Source organism: Cephus cinctus, unplaced genomic scaffold (assembly GCF_000341935.2).
Source record: "Cephus cinctus unplaced genomic scaffold, Ccin1 Ccin1_scaffold0857, whole genome shotgun sequence".
NCBI classification, from domain to species: domain Eukaryota; kingdom Metazoa; phylum Arthropoda; class Insecta; order Hymenoptera; family Cephidae; genus Cephus; species Cephus cinctus.
The window spans coordinates 21,362-44,537 of NW_014333443.1; the positions used below are offsets into that span (position 1 = coordinate 21,362).

The 23,176-nt window shown below is 38.1% G+C and overlaps 1 protein-coding gene across 3 annotated transcripts; it reads left to right on the forward strand.

Moving 5' to 3' along the window:
• The first annotated feature begins 5,753 nt into the window (after positions 1–5,753).
• LOC107270987 lies at positions 5,754–22,537 on the forward strand. 3 transcript variants are annotated; one of them, XM_015746510.2, is made up of 13 exons: positions 5,755–5,927; positions 6,001–6,059; positions 17,672–17,744; positions 17,846–18,115; positions 18,811–19,077; positions 19,165–19,503; positions 19,592–19,711; positions 20,038–20,213; positions 20,320–20,593; positions 20,706–20,787; positions 20,867–21,011; positions 21,096–21,285; positions 21,361–22,537. In XM_015746510.2, the coding sequence occupies exons 3-13, from the start codon at positions 17,672–17,674 to the stop codon at positions 21,510–21,512; spliced, it is 2,088 nt and encodes a 695-aa protein (XP_015601996.1). In that variant the 5' UTR covers positions 5,755–5,927; positions 6,001–6,059; the 3' UTR covers positions 21,513–22,537. The 3 variants fall into 3 exon arrangements, with proteins under 3 accessions (XP_015601998.1, XP_015601996.1, XP_015601997.1); XM_015746511.2 differs by having other exon boundaries at positions 5,762–5,907; XM_015746512.2 differs by having other exon boundaries at positions 5,754–6,059; positions 19,595–19,711.
• Positions 22,538–23,176: the final 639 nt, after the last annotated feature.

Consider the following 23,176-nt stretch of genomic DNA (forward strand, 5'->3'; position numbering starts at 1 on the left):
ATCGTTAATATCAAAGGCTACCTACAAAAGATCACAGGAAAGGTAGACGAACCGTAGAAACGTAAGACTGATAATTTCGTCTAAAAAAATCAATTTTGAGCAATTGAACAATACAGTCGATACGTTTGAAGCTAATTTGGAAGCCATGAGCTATTCTGATAATAAGAGTAGGACGCATGTACAATGTAATCGGCTCCGATGATGCTGACGTACAACATAGTCAGAGGAGTAATTTATTATACCTCACCGAGGGGGAGAAAAGTGGTGGTTGTGCTTATGGTTGGTATTATTATTATTATTATTATTATTATTGTTGTACTTGCAAGGGGTGAGAGGCTAGGCAAGACCAAGAGAGAGTGCAGCCTATTATTACGGCGTAAGGAGAGTAAGAAAGAGAGAGAAAGAGAAAGAATTGTTGTACTTGCAAGGGGTGAGAGGGAGTAATTTATTATACCTCACCGAGGGGGAGAAAAGTGGTGGTTGTGCTTATGGTTGGTATTATTATTATTATTATTATTATTATTGTTGTACTTGCAAGGGGTGAGAGGCTAGGCAAGACCAAGAGAGAGTGCAGCCTATTATTACGGCGTAAGGAGAGTAAGAAAGAGAGAGAAAGAGAAAGAAAGAAAGGAGAATGGGAGTCCTTGACCGACCCTGAACCTTCAAGCGGAGGCAAACTCGTAGCAAACTCGCAGGAAACTCGCGAGGCTCAAACGACTTGCGCGGCACACGCAAACCGAGTCTCTTCGCTACTCTACTGACTTCAGCGAGTAGGAGTTCCCTTTCTTTCTCTCTTTTTCCCTCTCTGTGTATCTTTACGAGGCACGAAAAGAACTTCGAAATATAGTGATTACGGTGAGTAGTCGAGTCGATCTAGGATGCTTTCTTATTGTTAGTCAGTAAAATCTATGCGACTTCGAGAGGCGTAAAGATTAAATAAGAATTTCATAGTGAAGTTACTTTTTTTATTTAATGCATCGTTCGAGGTGCCTGTAAAAAGTGGTATTATTTCGTGTTAAGATTCTGCTTCTCATTGTTTATTGATTGATTAAATTTTAGACGAATTCGAATTAATGATCTTACGAAATTTATCGCTGTTTGTAGCGCATTTATGTTGGTCTATGGGAACACCCTGTAGATTGCGAGCAAGTTTCCCCGGGTACTTTTGCCGCTCCTGCCTGAGGATTCCTCAAGAACGTCTTCCTGGATCACCGTGGGAGTGTTACTGGAAGATTTGATAAGAAGAACAAGAGTTAGGAACGGGATAAGAGCGTAGATGAAGGAAGGAATCGCCATCATCGTGAAGTCTTGGTTTATACTCGTTTAGAGCAACCTCAGTTTGTTCACTTCGATTTTCTCGCGCTTGCAATTTCCTGAATATCCAAGTATTAAGAGCTGCGTAGGCACTCACAGCCACGCGTAGCGCTTAGCTATATGAAACGACATTTATAATGTGGATGGTTCTAATGAAAAAGAAAAATGAGCAAATATAAAAAGAAATGCGAGGATAAACAGATTTGCCTTGAGACACGACCGCTTGAACCATGCGGTCGTATCTTATGCATTCGCCGTTGGCAAGAAAATTAATTTTGTTATTGGGGAACCTTTAAACTGGAAGTGTTCAACGTTTGCAAATGTTACTGTTAGAACTATGTGGTCATGATTTTCTTGTACATTTAACATCCATTGGTTAAGCGGTTCACAAGGCTGTTTGGTTATTCATGTGCAAAAATTATAGTGTTTTACATGCATACAAACGATAACGTATGCACAATCCATATATTGAACGTATATTAAAGAGATATAAATTTGTTATTACAATTGAATATTTGGTAATTCTGTCGATTAGACCCTTTTCCGAAAAAAGCCGATAGAACTTTTTTTTCACCTCGATTGGCTTGTTGGCATGTTAAATAATGAAAATCAGTCGGGGAAGCCCGAATTTTTTTTTTATTTTTTTATTTTAACCAAAACCCACTAAACAGACATAACGTTCTGCAATGACCACACACACACACACACGTATATATATATATATACATTAATAAAGTATAGTTTGGGGACAGTTTCAATAATACAGCTGCTAGTTTGAGAACAATTGTATAGTTTCGGGTCGGACCTCAAAGTGTTATCAACATCACGTATGTTTTGAGGCCCATAAAGCGAGTGTCACACCAAATTTGTTTACTTATTTTTAATGCTACACATTCGGAGTTGTGATGAGCTTAGAAAGTGTTTCGTTAGGTTAGGTTAGGTTAGGTTAAAATTTCAATGCTGTGATGCGTGAGGGTTTTAGCTAAAAAAAAGCTTTAGCTTGCTATTGTGAATGCCCCTTAATCGCCTGGGTCCTCAAACTATACTTGTTACGTGATTATATATATATATACATATATATGTATGTCCACGGGATACTCTGGGGACCCGAAAGATTAAGGGGTCAAACCTGCAAACTAATGTTTTTTTTTTTTTAAAAGAAACTAGAACCTTGGGGTGTGACAACATTGGAATTCTAAGCTAAACTAAACTAACGAACCTAACCTAACAATATAAACAATTTTATTAACAATAAAAAAAATATAAACAAATTCGGTGTAAGAGTCACCTTTATGGGCCTCAAAACAGTCATGTCTGTTGTCTGTGTGTGTGTGTGTGTTTGTGCATGCGTGCGTGGTGTATGGATTCATGTGTGTGTGTGCATATATGTGTGTGTGTTGGGTGTAAATTGTGAGAAATTGATGAATCCGTTTTTTGCCTGAAAAAAATATTTGTACCCAAAAATGTTGGGCCCCCCGACGAATTTTTACTACTTAAAAGGGACTAATCGACAGAATTACCTTAGAATTAACAGTCTTAGAAAATAGTATAGAATTCAAATTATTCCCTTAACCGCATTTTCATTCTCAGATGAATTATTCTTTTACTGCATGTTGACTCTGATCCTTGGCATCACTGGGATTTTATTCCATTGATGAATTTCCGTAGGAGAAATTTATTGTATTGTATTTGACAATGGGCAAAGTAGCACAGTGATGATGGTGAACACAACTGCTTTTTTTATACCAGAAACAAGACACGGTGCGCGTTCACCTTCATCCCGTAACATGTAATTGACAATTTTACGACAGTCGAAACAACTTCACGCACATCACTGCGATACCTTATGCGTTGATAAATCCAAGCAACGTAAGAAAGCTCATCAATGGAATAGAATGCAAGTCGAAGATCAGGGTCAATATGCAGTGGAAGAATTACTCATCTGAGAATCAAAATGTGGTAAAGGAATTAAAAGGACACTCTTATTGATCGAGTGAAAGAGTAACAATTTTTTAGAAATTTTTTTTTCGAAAATAAACATGATACAAAATTCGAAATTGAATATCATATTTATTAATCTTTAAATAAATTAAATATACATATATTTTTATTGAAAAATATTAATAATTTTTAAAATTATATCTTCAAGATCGTATTGCCTAGCGGCAAAATCTCCAGCACGGCGTATAAAGTCCTACAGAAGTACACCCAGAATAAACCGTGCGTAAAAATGAGGCTCGAGCGTGTTAAGCCTACATAAAGTAACTCATTCTATATATTATTGTAATTTAATAAACGCTTGTAAATTTTAGTCCTCCGATAGCCCATATATTTTCAATCCACGTTTATACGATTACATGGAACGAATGCGCTTCGCGTTATTTTCCTTTGCTATTTTGCCTCGAACCATTTAACACAGGTTCAATTATAGGTAAATCAGAACGCAAAACTGTACAGAATTCATTTGCTATAATCAATACTCGAAATGTGAATCAGATTGTAAACAGAGAAGGTTAGAAGAAAATAAAGATTTGCAAGATGCGGAGAATGCAGTCTCAGGTTTGGTTAGCTCCATTTTCGTATTGCAAAAAAAAATAAAAAGAAACACCAACTCTGCAACTGCAAATATAAAAGTATGAGAAAAAAATTATTACTCCGAAAAGTATAGTTATTTACAAGATCGAAATACAAAATTTAAAAGGACTCCAAACCTCCGATTTTGAAATTTAAAATAGTACTAAATAAAGAACAGCAACCCGACCCGAAAACCCGACCCGTTTTGAATTTGAAAAAAATTACTTTTTCAATTTTTAATTAATTATTGAAAGAGTATGGTATCAAAATGATTATTCGCCTTGCAGAATATGGGCTGAACTGCGTTTCGGGAAAAAATCTTTGCCGAAATCCTATTATTTAGGATTTTCGTTTAGATTTGTCTCGCATGGCAAATAAGAAACAACCGTTTAAGGTGATATTAAAATCAGAGCTTAAATACTAATAAAATTCGTGCCATTTACGGCATGCGAGGTGTCAATACCCTATGTAATACATATCTCTCTATCAGCTTTAATTCATTGAGCTACTGGCACTGCTAACTACAGCTCACTTTAGACTAAAGACCGAAGCTACTTCTTGACGGTTCATTTCATCGACTTAAAAATTTCATGCAAAAAATCCATGAGATCTGCGTACACCAAGCTGCTGCCAAATGATTAAGCGAATGGAAAATAGTATAAAAATGTCTATATGTCTGTCATTAATTGCCTGTTAATTAATATTAAGGTAAGCTGGCACCTTTTTTTATCCTGACAAAATGAGTATTTTTTTTACGTTAAAACTGTGTTCCTAACTGTATCGATAGCATATGTAATTTTTTTGGCTTCCTTAATATTAATCGCGATATTATTGATAAGGTAATTTTATTACCATTGAAATGGCATTCTCTGCTAACAATCGTATCGTGTATCTAGCCGAGTGTATCACGGTTCAGTGATCATCAGGCGTTTTCCAACGGCGCAGCTCTTCGCTAACGCGGAGTCCAACTCCAGCGAATCCTGTCTTTGCTTTCTTTAGCCTATCTTTCTCTCTTTCTCTATCCACTACTCATCTCATTCTCATTCTCATCTTGTTATTCCTCTACCGCTGACTCTAGTTTCTACCTTCTCAACGTTCTGCTTCTACCTCCACCATCCATCTCTGACTCCACTTATTCGTTTTATGCTTTTTCTTAGTCGTGGGTTCTTCGACATCTTGCTTCCACAAGCCCGAACACCGATGCAAATAGCATTGGGTACTGGCCAAGGGTATTTTGATACTTGGATTTCAGAGAGAATAGTAATGTTAACGCAAATATGCATTATTACGGTATTAATTTATATTGGCATCTAATTAATAATATTGATCGAATTTAAAATGCGTCAATATTCTATTAACGGTATAAAATGTCAAAGTACTACCAAGCGCAGCGTTTGTCTACGTATTCGCCTGTAAAAATGAACGGCAAACCATGAACAATTAACTGTTAAGATAATAATGCGTACGAAAATTAGTTAGTTACCCTACGTTGACAAAACACGAAGAGACGACAGCGAACCGGAAGTGAAGCACATAAGGTAGAGAGATAAAGTAAAAGGATAAGACGATTAGTGGGGATGGATGCACTGTGAAGAGAAATAGGAAGAGGAATCAGAATAAAAAGAATAGAAGAGAAAAAACGGTAAAATGTCACTGTTCCCTAATTACGAGATGTAACTAGCCTACGCGGCTGCTAAAAGACGCACGGAAACGTCTCGGAAAGAAGATTCCACGGGGCTAACCATGAGTCTGTGTACCGCTAGGTCGCCAGCCAATCGGAATAGACCTTTGGCCACGTCCGGCGAATCAGGAGAAGTCTTTGGCCAACGCTAGTGACCAACTCGGTTTATAAAGTCGGGAAGACTCGCGGCCCCGAAGACAGAGCCGTTCTGGCAGCGTAGCGCATCGGAACGGTCTTTTCTCTATCCTTGAGAGAAAAGAAAAAAAGTTTTGCACTCTTTAAAAAATCTAATCTTTAAAAGTATTCGTAGATATTGTGTGACTGGTGCTCGCGATTACGTACGTTTTATAAGGCTTTGGTATTTATTTTTACTTGAATTGATTTCTTTAACGATTGTTCTCGATTCTTAGACTTTTTTTTTTTTTTTTGAGTGGCAGTGATTTTTCGTGGAAGGTTTTTCGAGACTGATTATCAGTGAAAATTTATCAAGGTATGTACGACAAAATTTATTTGAATCACTTTATCTTTGGATAAAGTTATTTAGTGCAATCTTTATGACACAAATGATTTTACTATTCCCTTTCGGTGATTCGACATTTTTTACTTTCATTTACAAAAAGAATTTTACCGCGTGCATTCCCACGGTGCATTGCTGCTTGCGCGCGGTTCAAAGTCAGGGCCGGCCAGTCGAGTCGTTAAGCAACGTACCAGACGTGCGTATAGCGAGCTAGTCATTAAAATGAGCCCCTTTAACAGGGAACCAAATTAAATATTCATGGTGTAAATCGTCACTAGTACAAAACCGTATTGAATCGCGAATTTATCGTTATTTTTAAGTAACGTAATGAATTGGATTTTTGAGAAATAAAAAAAAAATGTAATACGTTCAAATTGGAACGACTATTGTAAAGTTGAGGGCCGTGACGTAAATTTACGGGACCAAAAAGAAAAAAACTAAGCATCGAACTCACTTTATTCTCGTGGGAGAGTCCAATGCTGAGATCCATAAGAGATTTCAACGACTGGACAGAAAGCTTTGGTACCGTGTACTTGGTTAGAAAAAGTGAAATAAAAAATTGTTCTTCATAAAATAAATTTTGTATAACTCCAAATTATTCATTTTTAATGCTCTGCCTCGGCACGACCTGCCTCACGATGAGGTATGACTTCTTATAGAATCTTAGGCGGCGCCTAGCTTGGCCATTGACCTTAGTCTTCTAGAAGACTTGCCTTCGACTCGTACTCATTCCATCGGCCGAGCAGCCCTTCGCTTCCTGTGTATACTTTACGTATTCGAACCTATTTCCATACACACAGCTACCCACCATAAACTGTGTGGAGAGGAAGACACCTGTTACAAAGAATCACCGTTAAAAATCTTTCCTTGAGTCCGGTACGGCACTTTGAGCCGCATGCTCCACGTACTACAGTCGAGCCTGGAATTTTCGGAACCAGTGTTAAAACACGTGGGTCTTATCTCTGAAGATAGGACCGTGTGCTTTTCCCAACTTTCCTTCTAACGTATAAATATGCGGGCCCCAATGGCCAATTCGCCGGGCGACTATGTTTCGACTGTTCCTTTCAGCCAAACTGAATAAAAGTATCCCGTTACGGGTCGCGTCATTTTCTACGCTTCCTTTGGTAACTTTTTTTGCTTTCACGCCGGACGCCCTGGACTCCGCTCACAATAAGATTCCAAGGAATCCACACCGCTATATGTTTTTCACATAGGACATTGTATACTTGCAGAAAAGTATTAAACGGAGGAGGCTGAGGACCCGCTGAATGACCGAACGTCATTTCAGTAAAAAGTAATTGCCCTCTAATAACAGCATCGTTTACAGGCTTGTGATTGGCGAATCTATACGTCATAAGTGCCAGACACGTGTCAAAGACCGATCGGTTAGGATATTAGTCAGGTTTCGTTGGCAGAATAAAAAAAGAGGTTTCCAGGAAGCTGGACGTTCGCGTCAAGAATACATGTCCAGATAAAAGAGTGATCAAGCAGTTGTATTATCTCGCGTAGTTTGTGGACCATGCAACGGTAATTTCCACGTCGGTACCGGCCAAGACCGTTACACTTATGGACGCCATAGAATTCCCTGAGCGCTTAGGTGGCGCGAGTAGACGCTTTATTCAATTCAATCCATAATCCACTGTGGATTAACGTTCCAGCATCTTGCAAATGGCATCGCGTTCCGCATTCTTCAACCCCACATTCCACATTCTGCGAACACATCCGATTTACGGCTGATTTCGAGAAGGTCCATTCCACCTTACGTCGTTTACTCTTCTTCTATACGTGCTTCCTCTTTTTTTTTTTTACAACGATCTGACTTATGCTCACTTGTATGCTATGGTTACACGGTTTACTTATTTTACTTTTTATAACCTCGATATCCAGGTTTATGGTTACTATAAGCGAGCCTATAATCCCAAGAGGATTACATAGCGAATTCCATGGGAATTCTGTTGAACTGGCTAGTAGGTGGACGTATACCATAATCTCTGGATTCAAAGTGGTATCGACCTGAATCACCATGGACCGTTATAGGTATCTTATAGTCTGTCTATGGTCACCGTAAGGAATCACATAGCTAGGTTATAGAGAGTAATAATTTCCAGTATCCATAGATCGCTCGAAGTCTACCCAGATCCCAATTCGTAGATCGGTATTGAAATTATAGTGAAGGATGCTTCAAAAGAGAACCTCCGGATACCTCATGGTTAAGCGATTCAGTTAAAAGTATTTATTTTTGATTTTTTTTACATGCAACGAACAGCCTATTGCTTCTTTATATTTATAGGTCGATGCTTAGTTGGATCATTTAGTTTTCATCGAGCTGCCATCTACATCGTTATGATCATCGTCATCGTGACAATGATCGTTATCATCATCATTATTACTGTCATTGTCGTCGTGGCACTCACTGCCGTATTTGCTCGTCGCATCTGGCGCGAACTTAGCAAGGTCAATGACAACCATCCTAATAGTCACAATTAAAATAATCGCGTTCCGCATCGCAGCTTCGTCTTCGAGTTATACTTGGTTCTTATACGAATTAGTATATGGTATAATAATCGTAGCTACAGTGGTATTCGAATATTACCAGGTGCCATTAGTCGCTCATATGTACGTGATACTTTGAGCGTCAAGATGTTCACCAAAATATTTCATGCTGCTTGAATAATGGACAAAGTCTAATAAACGGGCATTAGGAGTAGATGAACAAAAAAGTACAACATGAGATATCGATCGACCTACACTCTAGTGGCCGGCTTACGAAACCATAACGGTTTTCTTTGGCGATTTAATTGATTCCCGTTCCTATTGGCTGCTCCTGCGGTCACCGAATCGAGTCTTCTTTCTTTTCGTTCTATTTTTAGCAACAGGAAGTACGAAAATTAACTATATTTGTTCATGTAAAATCAACGCGGACAACGTGGAGAAACCCAAAAAGGAAAAAGATAATATTAAAGAATCTCGTTTTTAAGAATTTTTTGGTGTGGGTAATCAAATGGTGTGGGTAATCAAATTTCTTTTTTGTTGCTTCTATTCATCTCAATTTTAACATTTCTCACTATTTACTCACGCCTTCGTAGTCTTTCTCATTGCGCTTGACTAGTTCCATTGTACCAGAAAGCGCGGAAGGATAATCACCAACCGTAGCGTTTCCAGCTGGAAGCCTCCTGGCCTGTCAACGTAACTAGCGGACGGTTAACCCTGCCACGATAAAATTAAAGTAACGAAAGTCATAGATGAATATTGCCCTTCAGCGCCGTCGCTTTCCTTACAACGTGTAGCATACAATAGTCTCAACGAATGATACTTTTTAACTTCATAAAATAGTTTCAAAAGTAAGTCAAACATTTTGAACACGACTGAATAGCCATTATTGTAGCCACAGGATCTTCCTCGGGATTATACTATTCCGATCAATCAAGAAGGATCGCCTCTTGTTTTTCTTCCCATCGCCAGTCGTCATCCTAACGGGACATCCTGGACCTCGGTAGAGCTCTAGTGGATGTTGTGCAAGTCGCGTAAAACGTGATTGATTGTTTGTGAACCGCCTACTGAGTCATATGGGGAATCCATTGGAATGGTACCGTTAGGGATTTAAAGCTTCTTTTCGATACCAGTGACACACATTTCCATATACACCTACGACTAAGATTAACACCAGAAAATATGTGAGGAAATTCTCTATCCGCGCATAATCTCAGGATTATTTCTCGAGTTTAGAAATTTTTATGTACGTACGATGCATGTAGGTACCCACGTTCCGGTACAGGTTAAAAGAAATTTATTGTTCAATTCTCGGGATCGAAGATGCTGCTTAGCTGTAGGCACTGGCCAGCCATGGACCGTTTGAGATAATTTCTGTCTTATTGGATATATAAATAAAAAAGTAACGGACACGTTAATTATCGTAGGGATGTGTGAAAATATCGGTCAGCCATCTTTTTCAGTTTATTATAAACTATTTAATGCTGACGTCACGTGTAACGGGAGTATTTGAATGTGGATTGGGATAACAGTATTTCAGTTAATTGTGTATATAAACGTACGATAAGAATTTCAAAATTATCCAAATACGTTCACGTGGTACGTTGAAGAACGTGACGCAACTGTCGATGACCAATGACTGTCAGATGGGCACCCGGCGACCTGTGTTGTTACGTGGACCGTTTCTGGCACGGCTACCAACTGTAGATGTGTATATAGACATACATGACTATCGGGTTTACGTCACGGATTTACGATTATCCAAGTTCAAGGAACTCAACGGTGATCCCACGCTTTTTTTTTTCAAAAGTTACTTTCCGGACCGAAAGGTTCACGTTTTTAGCAGAACTCATCACTTAATCGTCAGTATCCGTCGTCTAATGAAGCAATTGCCCATTCTGGTGACCAGCAAAAAGACTCTTTGGCCTGGTAGAGAAGAAAATTAAGAAGAAGTTGACCGAAACAATTTTTGGTATCTTGAGGGAACAGTGATTATCAAAAGAATCCTGACTCCACTTAAAGTTCTGGTGAATTATATGTTTTTACCTGACCAGGTGCAACGATCCTTTCCTATTGAGGACATCGAATAGTTGAGACACAACACTCAGCATTACTCGAAGCTTAATATATGTTTGTATACCTATAAAGATAAACAGCCACGTATTTCATTAGATGAAGGTAATACGTTTTTTGTAGTAAATAGATCATCTATTTTCTTTATAAAATCTTCATGTCCCTGCTTCCTTAGTGCCAGTAGCAGAAACTCGATAATATCATTAAATTACAATTTGTATCTATGGTTCTCTTCTTGCACTGTGCATTCACATAAGTCTGTCTCTTTCGCACTTACGATCGACATAGGGAATACAAAATTCATAATTGCCATAATTTTTTTTTACGATCAGACTATTTGTTTATACATTTTTTACGGAGTCAGCTATATTCAAATTAATATTCAGGATTTAATCAAAATTCCTTAAACTTCAAAAAAAATTTTATGGAAAATTATTCGTTTTGCAGTGTCTCATGTGTCCCCAGTGTCCTATCTTATAAAATTTGGTGATAATGGTCTCTATCTAGTTTCTCCTCTATACTGATGAAAAGTTTCATGAATCTTTTTACAGTCTGAGACCAAAGACTCTGTACCTACATATTCTGAATATAAACCTCTGATACCCTAATAGAGATCATTTTGATGCCGCTTAGAGACTAACCATTTTTGCTTTGAACTATCTAATTATTATAGATCCTTATTTATACGAGACTTTGCATTATAAACTGAACGCCTAAATATCTCCTTTGGTAGTGAGGATACGAAAAAAAAGTGTCAAGACGTAATTTAAATATTTTCGAATCGCAAGCATAATGAAAAAAAATTGTTTTGCAAGGTCATTTCTTTTGGAGTTATCAAGGTCGTCGATATTATTTAAAATGAAACTATATCTTTTTCGTTAAATAATATTACAGAGTTAATTTTGGTTAATTCAACGACTAATGGCACATTGGCATTTCATTTATGAATTTCTAAAATATCGATTTAAAATTTTTACAAATTTATCTCATTCAATTTTCAGAGAAGTAAGATAATTCCTGCGTCTATTTTTGCAAAATTTAAAAATTAAATCTAAATACGTAGAAAGGGATGAAGAATTACAATAAGAAAAAGTTTCCCTTTATAAATGGACCATTTATTTTGAAAGCGGTGTAAGTCCATTTCCTCTTGTTTCGAGAAAATTAAAGGTTAGTGTATATGTCAATAATTAAGCATAAATTACGTGATATCTCATTTTTTTCAAATAGACTTACATCACTTTCAAAATAAACGGTCCAAATGTACTGTTTCCCCCAATCACTGTGTACTTTTACGTAAATGAGATTCATATTGACTCTCTCTTCCCTCGAGTAATGTACGTTTGTTTTTACTCGCGAGTTACCCTATATCTGTCAAAACGACTCGAATGAAGTAACTTCGAATAATTTAAAAGCGATAACTTCGAAAATTCGCAAATAAAATAACAACATATAATACAATGTTGAATTCGTCTTAACTCTCTAATCTTATTATCGGAATAATACATACTTTCGCTTAAAAAACATAGACGAATGTTTTTACGAATATTCACAATCAAATAAAATATTTAGGCTTCGCTTTCTAGGACGAGCCTCTAAAAATTTCTCTATCTACTCGATAATGCACCAACTATTTAACTCTAGAAAGGATTAAATGTTTGAACCCTCAACCGCATATTCCATTTGCACATTAAACACACGTTACAACCGCTTGTATATCCATATCATTTCCTCGAAGTATTGCAACGTGGAAACGAAGAGCAAAGTAAAAACGAGCGATGACAGATGAGAAATAAATACTTTTTCTTTCTACAACCAGACAATCATCAGCATCCACAAGCTTACCAGATATAGTAGTTGCCCTATGAATCCCTTAAATGGTAAAGCGCTTATAGGAATCTTGACTTACGAGTTTAATTATAGCACGAGCATTCGCCACCCTCTTACACTATCATAAGCAACCCTCATGATCTCTCGCCATCAAACAGCCACCACCGTTCATGGATGATGATGACGATAATGATGATGACACTGATGATGATGATGATGATGATGATGATGATTATGGTGGTCGTACAACGAGCGGGAAATCGCTCGAGCATTAGAGGAAAGATGAATAGAAGGTCGAGGTTATGGTACATTGAGGATGCTGGATCTGTAATCTCATCTGTCATGATCCTAGATCGTTATCTCATCTCGAATGTTTACGATCGAATATACAAAAAGACCGAAAGGTGTAACAGGGATTTTGATTTTTAACGAAAGGGGGGTAAAAAAGAACATGACCAGATTTTTGAACTGCACGATACCTTATAGAAGCTATTAGAATGCATAGAGTTAAAAAAATAATAAAAATGAACGAACCAAGAGATCGGCCTGTTATTCGCGCAGCGCGCAATCAGGATAAGTACAATACTCAAGGCACAGCGTTATTACTTTTTGGGAAAAATAAGAAAGAAGTGGTAAGCATCGTGAGAGGGCGACTCTTAAATTAGATTGCAAAGCCGTAAAAGCACTGAGTTGTGCTGGGCTTAAGTGCCGTAGGACAATCATTAGGATGAATACTATCCTACGAACGTCACCATCATTCAGAATAGAAAATAATCTTTAATATTTCGTTCTCTGAAGCTGCTATACACTTGTAATACCACTTAGAATCTGCACTAAACGTCTTCCTAATACTTTCAGGATACTATGCTTACCGTCCTATAATAAAGTGGAATTTGAACTTTTATTCTTACTTCACCTGAACTAATGTACCAGGAAGGAACGAGCCATTTCTTGTGTAACATGTAAAATATCACCAGGAGGGTAATATAATTTTATTTTTTTATTTATTCATTTTAATTCTTCCTTTTGGCTTCCTGGCTATTTTATAGCTCGGATAAGAATCTAGTTGAAGTCGCAATGTTGCCAACCTCAAGGTAGAATTTATTCGTGTCCTTGGGCAACCAACAAGTTCGTCTTCAAGGCTGGTTCTTGCTCCTTCTTGGAGCTTCTATTCACTTGTCTTTACCAACTTGCCTTTCTCTACTCTCAGTACTTGCAGTAACGTAGTATATATATACACTAGTATATATATACATAGATATAGAAAGACGACCATTACCAGCTCCGAGTTGCTCCATTTGCATTGAGAAATAAGAAGACGAATTGAAGATCCGCCTAGGAGTCTCCTTATAAAAATCTTGGACACGAGAGCCAATGAAGAAACATCCAAGAAATCCTTGGACAAGTTGTGGCCCAAGTTGAAGTATATTTTTTGCAAATTCCAAATGGAATATTATATTGTAATATATATTATAATATTTTAAAAAACAATCATCTATACCCATACGGACGATAATATTTGTCGGATGAACAACGAAAATCCTGAATCCAGGATCAGAGGGAATATATTTAAAAAAAAAGGTGGACCTTGTGCTGTCTTCTTGAAAATTGTCTTAAATCTTGAGGATCGTCCTTTTCTAATAATATCAAATAAGGATGGCGTCACTATGGCAACTAGAAGAGATGAGTCAAGGGCTCTGCTTGTGAGGTCGTTGCTCGGTACCTCCTACTAGCTGGCAAGGAGTCCCAAGACTCCATTATCATATTTCTGCAGTCTCTTCAGCCCTCTCCGACGGTCCTCCCACTAGAGGTCTGCACCCTCCCAGCAGAATCTAGCCACTAATTACTTTGAGGATTTATCGAGATCGTACTCTCGACCACAAGCTTCTCCCATGCAGATAAATAGAATCCCAAAGGATGGCTATCGGAATCTCCTAGATTCAATGCCTTTGTCTGAGATACCGTTTTTCATTTGAATAATGCTGCCTTCTTCGGCTACGCGTACTCAAGTAGTTACAATGTATACGATCCGTGAGAATAAAGTCTCGCTTCCTAGGTTTCTGATCAGTTTTAATATAGGAATCCATTAAATTAGAATTCCCGCAGAGTTCCCACGCTATCGGAATAGCTGTTAAAAACTAAGATAACTGCCAACAGTACGTTACGATACTCTTGCAAGATGTTAAAAAATATTTCACCCATGATAAAATTATCGGATTAATATTGCTGCATGCGATTGGGATTTAAATAGGTGATAAGAGCAAAGAACACATTTCTCCAGTCAGTTAACGTCAAGACGGAAGGTGTCTTCTCGAGACCGTGATTAATCCACCGCGACGGTCTATACGGCACAAATTCTATATTATATCGCCTGGAGTAACGAACTTTAGCAGAGTTTTTAGTGTCCAGGATCACGATCGCGATCATACTCTAAGACTTTATCGGACTTACCCATCGAACACGATCCCTGCCGGGTGACCCTTAGTGGAAATCTTGAAATCCGGGAGTCATTGCCATTACCATGACGCTGAGAATTATCATCGTATCCAGTATCAGAAGCTTAACCTAACACCTAAGACTGAATTTTCATTGCGGAGTATAAAGTTTAGGGAAAGTTTTATGATATAGCCGGTCCACGAGTTCAATGTGTTTTTTGATAGATCGAAAACAATGTACGGCAAGGTACGCGTCCATTTTGTTATTTTTATCCAATATTTACATTATTTTACGAAAAACGACGTGTGACTTTCTGAAGATTGTATTGTTTGCGAACTGTCCAAAAATGTATTAAACCCATGGACCGACTATAGATATTTATTACTACGTTATTACTACTGGGACATACTAAACTTTTAGTACGAAAAAAAAAACCTGCCCGAATTGTCTATAAGTATTATGTGTATACTTAAATTCAAGTTGAAAGGGTATTGATGAATCTTCGTTATACTCGCATGCACTTAAATGCACTCCAATTAACTTGAGCTTAGGCATCCCGGCGAGAATCAGATTATCTGCCGAGATGAGGCTACGTAGAAATACAAGAAAAATTCGATTCCCGAGCGATAAATCTTCGCGGAGAAGTGGTTTCTCTAGGTATCAGGGAAGATGGTAGCCTGGGGTCTATCTCGAGGAGAAATAGCAGGGATTTATCGCAGCCCATTTGGCGAAATCCGCACCAGATACCGGAAGGCGATCCGAGAGCAAAACCGGTTGAGTTTCTCGTTCACGGGACCGGTTGTGACGTAAAGGTCAAAACGACTTTTCTTACACGGTAGGAAGATACGCGCCGATAAGAAAAACCTATGAGGAATCAAAGTAGAAAAGATAATGGTAAGATATTTTTTTTTCTTATCTCTTCCTTATTACGACACCGTTTCTACTTTAATCTTACACTTGTCTTGGCTTACGTGCTTTTAATTCTGTTTCCTTATAGGGGTCAGCCAATTGCTTAACCCCTGTCTCTCGTCTCCACTACAGTTTCCCTAGAGTAGAGAGAAGGGATTTTCTTCCAGTGCTTTTTCGTCTAGTTTTACTGTTAATGACCGACCCTTTACGCCTCGTAATTTCACTAGAAAGGATCCCACACAACAGCTTCTTCCTGGGTGACTCGTACACTTGGGTACGCCGTAACGATGTTGGGTAAGGTCACAGGAGATGGGTGGGAGGTTCCTGACCCTTTGACCTCTCTACTAGGCCCGACGGTACCACTCGGAACGTCGACATAATAAGATACGTCTCTCTCTGTGCTTCCAGAGGGAGATCCACTACGGGTAATCCTTTACGGAACACAGCAAACTATTCCTTGCTATTATTTAGCGTGAAACACGAGAAAAGGAAAATTGTATATTTTCTTAAGTCTATTAAATACGCGAAAAAGAAAACTTGTTATGACTTAAAAAATAGACTTCTTCCATGAACTAAGATCTGCCTTTCTCTGAAGGTAAATACATAAAATATTCCTACTGTGAGGAACAAAAATTACCAAGGACCGCTAAATAATTGTAAATAGCGTTTTAATTGACTTGATTTTTTATACCGGGTGTAAAGTACAATCTGCGTGTGTTCTGTGGTTAAGCTCATGTGAAGTTTCTTGTGTTCGATTGAAATTATTGGGTATGCACTGAATTTCACTGGACTGCGATTGAACTTACCTACTGAGCAAAACACTACGACCCTCTTGCGGGTTAGGGCTCGCACCCAACAGATCTACACCTCATACACGGTGCGAATTTCGAGCAACAGAAAGCGCTGTGAAAAAAATATATAATCAGTTTAGATCGGTAAATTGCACAAACTGATTATCTGACTTATCGTTGGAGTTAGGATAGCAGGTATGGTTAACGAATTGCCGTCTAAACGGCGCATTCGCAGGAAGTTCTTCTTCCTGCCTCGATATGTCTTCGATTAAATGTCTGCGATTAGCCAGTATTTTTATGACCTCACGCGAGGCGGAGTAGGAAGAAGCAATGGAGCAGCGAACTGGACACGGTATAAAAAAAGGTAGAAGAAGCGTTGCGGTTCGTGCCGATCAGCCATGAGAGCTGTGACAAACGCTTCCTTGAAGAACCAGCCGTCCACCAGGCCATCTTGCCAGCTAGCCGACTCGATTCGAGTCTACGTGGCTATTCTCGCAAAACGATAATTCCTGCAAGAAACCAGGCAATCTTGCATCCGAGCACGCGATACCTAGCCTAACTTTGCTATTATATACTCTCATACCCTTAGACGCGCATGAAGTACAATTCTGATAAATAGAAATTAAATAAAAACGCCTGGAATACGTATTCTTGTAGTAGAAAAACATTTTTTATTTTCTTTTAAAAGACGGTAGAACTTACTCTGGTTATGAAATAAAATTAATTATGAAAATTGTACATACATTAACACGATCGATAAAATATTCGCGCAGTTTTCAAAGTTATTCACAAAAACTTATGAAGGAGAGAAAAATTCGACAGAAAAACTTTCGCGCCCCATCTTTTTTAAATATTGAATTAATCTTTTCGATAATAGATTATAAACGACTGTTCGCGTTAAAAGTAAAAAATATATCCTACGATATCCTGGGTAAAGAATATTAGTGAAACCCTTATTGCTTATAATTTTCATATATAGCCATTCAAAATTCATATTTTTTATAGACTTTCTATAATACAAAGGCGTTTATTGTAATTTTTTTTTTTTTTTCATTACAGATGGGCCCGTTTCCGCAAGGGATTTTGTCCCTGTTAATTCTAACGGCAGTAACAGGAATTTATGGAGCACCAGGTATTATATTATTGATTTTATTGTATTTCATGAAGATACACCAGAACGTTACTCAGAATAAGTATGGATCATTAATTTTCTATGTAATTTCGATATTTCAGCTAGGATTGCCTTTGAAAAATTAACCGATTTTGACTATCGCGGCACAACGTACTACAGCGTGCGCAACCTGTCTCTGTACGAGTGTCAAGGATGGTGTCGAGAGGAAAACGAGTGCCAAGCAGCAGCATTCTCCTTCGTAGTGAATCCACTGGCACCAATGCAAGACACTTTGTGTCAACTGCAAAATGAAACAGCAGCAACGAATCCAGCTGCGCAGCCTCAGAGAGCCGCGAATATGTACTACATGACCAAACTGCAATTACGATCAGGTAAACAGAAAATCGTACGATAATCAAGTATGCATAAGAGCGATAACGCATGAAAGTGCATTGGATATTCTGAATTTCAAGCGCACTATGCACAGTGGCGTCTATCAGAATATTTAAATTTTTACTCAGCCCTACTCATTAACACTGGACATGATTTATAAGCTGAGACGTTGTTTCCCAGAGGTGTTGTAAAACCTAGTAGGCTGAAACATTACAGTCAGGTAAAATTGTGACATTTCATCCCAGCCTGAAATATGAATGCACGAACACCAGAAAAAGGAAACCTAACCTAACAGGCCGCTTCGTGTTTGCTTGACCGCCATGATACAATAGAATGCTGGTGGGACCTAGCACCTTCTACAGTAAATGCATTAAGTGTGTCAGGTATTCGAGCAGGTATCCCTGCAGGGCTCATAGCGACCCCTAATATTGGTTTAACAAGTCTGCTGGTAGATATAGCACGGTACGACCCACTGAAAATCGCCTAAGACCCTGACTTCTTCTATCTCCCAGAGGTAGCTCCAGGATTCTGGTTGGGAACTGGTGGTCGTAAGAAACCTTAGCAACCCCTTTTTTTTTAATCACAAACCGGTCGTCATAAAACGTCACAGGAAATTGTCGTGTACTTTGCGCTTCATCAACGAGTCATGAAAGTTTGTAATATATTTATTACAAGTTATTATTATTTCTTACAGAAAATGTCTGCCTACGACCTTGGTCTTTCGAGAGGATTCCGAACAAGATGATTCGCGGGCTGGACAATGCACTTATCTACACGTCCACCAAAGAAGCGTGTCTGGCTGCATGTCTAAATGAACATCGATTCACCTGCAGGTCCTTGGAATACAATTACGTTACATTGCAATGTCACCTGAGTGATTCCGATAGAAGGACGACTGGTCAATACGTTCAATTCGTGGACGCGCAGGGTGTCGATTACTTTGAGAATCTGTGCCTAAAAGGTGATAAGGAACTGTCATAATCACGTATGAAGATCCCGTTACGAGGATTCGTTCGAATATCATTTTCGTTTACTTGCATGTTTTCAGGAAAGGAAGCGTGCAAATCCCAGCGTATATATCAAATACCAAGGATAGGAGTGGCCGATGATAAAGTTGCTCAATACGCAGGACTCCATTATTACACAGATAAAGAATTACAAGTGCAAAGTGAATCAGCCTGCAGATTAGCTTGCGAAATTGAAAATGAATTCTTGTGTCGTTCATTCCTATACCGTGGCGCACCTCAGGGCAGTGCATTCAATTGTCATTTATTCCATCTCGATCACTGGACACTTCCCGACGGACCATCGACCTACCTCAATGCTGAAAGACCATTGATCGATAATGGAGAACGCGTGGGAACTTACTTCGAGAACTTCTGCGAGAGTACGTACACGTTTATAGGAACAGACAGCGTAGTATATGGAAAAATAGTAAAGTCAAATTAGTCCATATCTAATTGCCATTTTTATAGAAGGTCCAGGACCCATCGGTGATCCACTTCCGGTTGTCTTCGATGCCACTGAAGATCCCACCGTGAACAACCTCACCAGAACCGATGTGAATTGCGACAAAACAGGAACCTGCTATGACGGTAAGACGTCGGCATAGGTACACTTCGGTTTACGACACCTAATACAATAGAACCAGAAAGTACCTATTACAGTCCTTGGGTTAATGGTAGTACTGGGAAGTCTGGGGAATACTTATTGTAAATTGCAAGAAAGAAAAAAAAAAAAAGAATTTCCTTAGGATTACCAAGGGCAGAAGGTTATAATCTTTTCACAGCTGGATGAATTCCCTTTCAGAGAATAATTAGACTTTCAACACCTTGTCTACCGATAGGTACTACCCTTTTTCAGGTACCACAATGTTTCCCAGTATTTGAATTAACAAAATGTTCTTGTCTCATCCATTTAGTTTCTGTCGACTGTAAGGATACTCGCATTGCCATCCAGGTACGAACCAACAAGCCGTTCAATGGGCGAATCTACGCCTTAGGTAGATCCGAGACCTGTAACATCGACGTGATTAACAGTGATCTATTTAGACTGGACCTAACTATGAGCGGCCAGGATTGTAACACTCAGAGTGTGGTGAGTGTATGAATATCTTTGATCTAGAAAACGATTCCTTCCTAACCAACAGCATAGCTTCCGGTTTCCAAATATATGTGTTCACCGGCAGCGTGATGGTTTTCAGACTGGAATCTATTCGAACACCGTGGTCCTGCAGCATCACTCGGTAGTGATGACCAAGGCTGACAAGATCTACAAGGTCAAATGTACTTACGATATGTCATCGAAGAATATTACTTTCGGAATGATGCCTATTCGTGATCCAGAGATGATCAGTATCACCAGTGCACCGGAAGCACCGCCACCAAGGATCCGTATCCTCGACAGCAGATCCCGGGAGGTTGAGACTGTGCGAATTGGAGATAAACTCACGTTCAGAATTGAAATTCCCGAGGACAGTAAGTGAAATGAAATATATTAATTCGCAAGAAAGAAATTCTATTTAGGATTTCACTACTGCGGGGTTTCGACGAGGAGACGAGAAATTAATTTTTTCTTTACTTTCTACAGCACCTTATGGTATTTTCGCCAGAAGCTGCGTGGCCATGGCTAAGGACTCGAAGAGTACTTTCCAGATAATAGATGACGAGGGGTGTGTATTTTACGTAAAACTATATTTCTTCAAAAAATTAATATAATTATTTACATTTGATAAATCAATCCTTTCACAGATGTCCTGTCGATCCTTCCATCTTCCCAAGCTTCACACCCGATGGCAATGCATTGCAGTCTGTATACGAAGCATTCAGATTCACCGAATCTTATGGAGTTATTTTCCAATGTAACGTCAAGTATTGTCTCGGACCTTGTGAACCGGTAAGTTAACTGTTTTCTCTTTTAGGTTAAAAGGTTAATAGGAACGGAACATTTAGCAAGATCTTCATTGTTATATTTTTTTAGGCTGTTTGCGAATGGGGTCGTGAGTCTGTAGAATCCTGGGGTAAAAGACGTAGAAGAAACGTGGTGAACTCTACCGAAGAGAAAGCCGAGGATATGACACTGTCACAGGAAATTCTCGTCCTAGACTTTGGCGATGAGAAACAATCTGAATTCTTCAAGAATGATGGCAGCATAGATTTTAATGAGCCTGGTACGTGACAATATAATATTTCTGCCGTTCTTTTATAATTTATTTATATTTCTACTTGTCGATTTTTTTTTACAGATAAAACCGTGACCATCGTAGAACCATGTCCAACCAAGACATCGGTTCTTGCCTTAGGCGTAACATGCGCCCTTCTCGTTCTTATTTACATCTCCACGATTTTCTGCTATTACATGAAAAAATGGCTGACACCGCGCAAGATGATGCCCTGATGAGAGGAACCTCCGAAGGATTTGCCAGACGCGTGATAATTGTATGCTAATAATGTCTTTCTAAAAAGACGAAAACAATTATGAGGGCACCGCATCATTTACACCGTCGATCGATCGATTCGTCTATTATTTTTATAAAAATTCTTTCTCGGGAATATTTTTTATTTTTATTCATTCAAAGGAGTCGCACGCATCTTCATCGTTCTATCATCTAAAGTTTTATCGCGACCATTCCTCGTGCAGAAAATAATTAGGAAAAAAGTACGAAAATTATTTTTTTTTTAATTTATAATCTTTATTGCGATTGTCCGATAGTCTGTTTGAGCATTCCATAAATTGTTCCTGATTAAGGCGGATCGATCAGTCGAGATCATTAGACTCTCTGAAACTGTCATTACTCACAGCTACTTCTGATCGGGTTTCAAGGAGCCCTGACTCTTCCATTAGGAAAGTGAATCTCTTTCGTTTTACTTTTTCCCTGGCTCTCTCCTAACCCGTATCAAGACTAGCGATATTTAAAGGTACGCGCTTGACTAACGTCTCTAATGTTCGTAGTGTTAAATCTAGCTGTTTAAGGTTCTTTTAGGATATGGTCATGTAAGGACCACTCATAACGTCCCTGGGGATAATAGCGTGAGAAATGATGACATGTGAAAAGAATGCGAATCGAATTCCTAGATATTGGGGTTTTTAATCTCCGAGGATTGATTTTTAAGCGTGGTCCATAGTCCCGTTTAGCTTAAGACAATTATAATCTCCAGTTAATCAGGTATATCCATTGAATTTAGGCATCGAAGCCGATTTTTATATGAGAAAAATATGAGGAAGGAACGTAAATAGAAAGAGTACTTTGTCTCGAATGTTGCGCAGGAGAATGTTAAACTTATTAAAAAATACAAATGTATATAAATGAACGATTTTTTTAAAGCCCAATTTGGCACTCGTAATGCATATCGATATCGCTTGTATCTCTATTCTATTTATACACGTGATCAATTCTGATTAAACAAGATTTTGGAAAATTATGGTTTTTCTTTTATTCAAGCTTGTCTTTCCCTCTGTACTAAAACGATACCACAACGGTTGACAGTTATATTCTCCATAAATATACACATATTACTAAGTACTTTATCAAATTAATAATGATAACTCCAAAAAAATCTTCCTATCTAAATTGATTAAGAACCATATGATATGTATTTTACGACATTTAAGGTATATACGTTATACGTTCAATAAATTAAATACTTCATAATATCAAAAATGTGTAAGCGACGAATCTTCCTTCGTCATTACAAGGAATTGAAAAAAGCGAATAAGATTTTACAAACATTATTTTTGACAAATATTCTCCAAAATGCATGTAACTGCTGCGTGAAAATATGTTTCTCATTTTTATCTTTACTTAGATACATCATTTAGGACAAATTTAAATATAAATTACAATCAATTTTTTAATAGCCATTATGATATTCCATTATCAAATTAGATACAGTACCAACAACCAATAAATATATAGGTGTACTATAATTTGGTTCTAATTCTATAAAATTTATACGAAATGAGGCACCTAAAATATACCATTAAAATACTCTGAACGATAGCTGTTTAGTATATTTGTCAGACAAAATTGTTAAGGCGATAAATTTTGGAACTCAATATAT

Excerpts from the sequence above, each read along its gene's own strand:
- LOC107270987 (XM_015746510.2), top strand. The coding sequence starts at position 17,672 with ATGGGCCCGTTTCCGCAAGGGATTTTGTCCCTGTTAATTCTAACGGCA. Across the intron at positions 17,745-17,845 it reads AGGAATTTATGGAGCACCAG|CTAGGATTGCCTTTGAAAAA; the intron begins GTATTATATTAT and ends TCGATATTTCAG. Across the intron at positions 18,116-18,810 it reads CAAACTGCAATTACGATCAG|AAAATGTCTGCCTACGACCT; the intron begins GTAAACAGAAAA and ends TATTTCTTACAG.